Here is a 2,186-nt window from a genome sequence, read left to right as displayed (position 1 = left end):
TGGGGGGGGGGGGGGTGTCAGCTTTGGGCAAGGCTCGAGGCCCTCGCCCCTCACCTCTGTGCTCCGTGGGAGGCGGAGGGAGTGATGAGCCTTCCCCACTCTTCCCAGGTATTCTAGAGATAACGGCAGTGGAGGTGGGCATTGTGGCCATCAAGGGGCTCTTCTCCGGGCGGTACCTGGCCATGAACAAGAGGGGACGGCTCTACGCATCGGTGAGTCCAGTCTCTCCTGTGGGTGGGCCCGGATGGAGCTGCGGTCCCCTGGCCTAGAAGCCAGTGCTCCCCAAAGGTGGAAGGCTAGAGCTGTTAGCTCTCAGGAGGGAGCCCAGAGGCAGGGAGACGGGACCCACGTCCCAGGCACACCTGCTAGAACCCAGTCTGTCCACCGCCTGGGACTCTGTGGGCCTTGGCATGTCCTTCCCCCAGGGCGGGGGCGGGGGCGGGGGATACATGGAGTAAAGTACATGGAACTAGGAAATTTGCTCCCTCCAACTAGTCATTACATGCAACTCGGCCGATACCTTCTTGGGCAATGAGAGGTTTTCCATCCACACGTAACCTAGGCGACGCAGCCCCAGGACCATCTCCACACAGTCATCTCCCTCCATCGGCGCTTGCGAGGGAAACACACCACCACTTCCTGCCCCTTCTGCAGTCAGGCAAAGCGCCGTCCAGAAGAATTGCAGAAATACCCGCCTTTAGGCCGATTATTTCATCGCACATGTTCTGCTGAGGGAAAGGCGAACGGGAATGCTCTGGCCCAGCGGGACAGAGGCGTGTCTGGGAGGAGGGGCCCTCTGGTGCCCAGCCCCTCACACAGCAGTTGTGGTTTACTGGACAGGCCCCTAGCCCGGCTGAGTTTTCCCTGAGGGAGTGTGGCTTCCCAGGCCCGTGGGCACTGTGCCCCTGGCGAGTGGAACTGACTTTCTGTTCTTGAAAGGACCTCAGACCTGTCCCTTAGAGAGAGGCGACCCCAGGGAGGAGGTGCAGGTCTGACCTCTGAGGGCCTCCCGTCCACACTGGTGACATCCATGAGGGCGGGGCAGGGAAGGCTGAACTGAGAGGGGAAGCCTAAGGCTCCTGCCGTCTCTTTCCTGGGCAACCCAGGCCCCGGGCTTTGGGGGCAGAACAAAGCATGGCCTGAGTGATCCCAGTGGGTCAGAGCCCCCCTGTGGCTTCTGTCCCCAAGTGTCATGGCGTTGGCTTTGGGAAAGGAGGAAGAGAGGTTTGCCTCATGGGCGTAGCCAGGAGGTCCAGTGGAAGCGATGGGGCTTTGCAGAGCGTCAGCAGGAGCGGTCTCGCTGCCCTGCAGAGACCTGGGGGAGGCAGCCAGGTGCCGCGCTGTGACTGCCCCTGCATGTCCCCATCCTAGGCGCCGCCAGCTAGCCCGCGGTGCTGTTCCCACTGCCCTGCCTCTTGGCTGTCCGGGTCCCCTCGTCTTTGCCGTCAGCCTGCCGGTCACCTCCCCAGGCCAGCTCATCCACTTCCCTGGCTCAGCGGCCACTGCACCCCGACAGCTCCCAATCCCAGCCCTGGCTCCCTCTGAGTTAGAGGTCACCCCTGTAAGCCCTGGTGGCTCAGAGGCCCCGGCAGAGGGCAGCACACCCCAGCTGGACACCGCAGCTCCCCTAACTCCCCTACCAGCCACTCTCTCAAGCCCAGGGTCAGCTGGGTGTCATGGTGGATGCCTCTTTCTCTCTCAGCCCCACATCCAGGCCCTCTCCAAGTCCTAGACTAGACCTCCCGATCTCTCTCTCTTCCATCCATTCCCCTCACCTCCCTGCCTATGCCACTGCCCTCGTGTCTCAGGCCCTCATCACCTCCCACCTGGACCATCACAACCTTGGGGCGGGGCTACTGGCCTCCAGCCTTGCACCCTCTTCCAGTCCTCTGTCCATCCACCCATCTATTCATCTATCAACATCCACCCACTTATCTATCCATTCATCCATTCGTCTGCCTGTCCTCCCTCGCCCCTCCCTCCATCCAGCATCCATCCCTTCATTCACAGGTACTTGCTGTAGGTCACACTCGGTGTCAGGTCTTGCTGGGGTCTTCCTGCACTCAAGCAGCTGCACTCATGCAACTGTATAGTGTGGAGGTTGACATTGAGCTTCTGAGCCCTGAGCCCCCACTTGTAAGGGAAGAACAGAGAGGGGCTGGGCTTATGGGGAGAGGTACCCCCAC

The 2,186-nt window shown here is 61.4% G+C and overlaps 1 protein-coding gene across 1 annotated transcript in view; it reads left to right on the top strand.

Moving 5' to 3' along the window:
* Positions 1-2,186, top strand: part of FGF3 (fibroblast growth factor 3) — a 4,799-nt gene that overhangs the window by 562 nt on the left and 2,051 nt on the right. Inside the window, exon 2 of the mRNA XM_005864499.2 lies at positions 109-212. Within this exon, the coding sequence (XP_005864561.1) occupies positions 109-212 (104 nt within the window). The remainder of the gene's footprint in view (positions 1-108; positions 213-2,186) is intronic.

The sequence above is a fragment of the Myotis brandtii genome, unplaced genomic scaffold (assembly GCF_000412655.1).
Source record: "Myotis brandtii unplaced genomic scaffold, ASM41265v1 scaffold187, whole genome shotgun sequence".
Classification (NCBI taxonomy): domain Eukaryota; kingdom Metazoa; phylum Chordata; class Mammalia; order Chiroptera; family Vespertilionidae; genus Myotis; species Myotis brandtii.
This window is presented reverse-complemented; position numbering and strand designations above follow the sequence as displayed.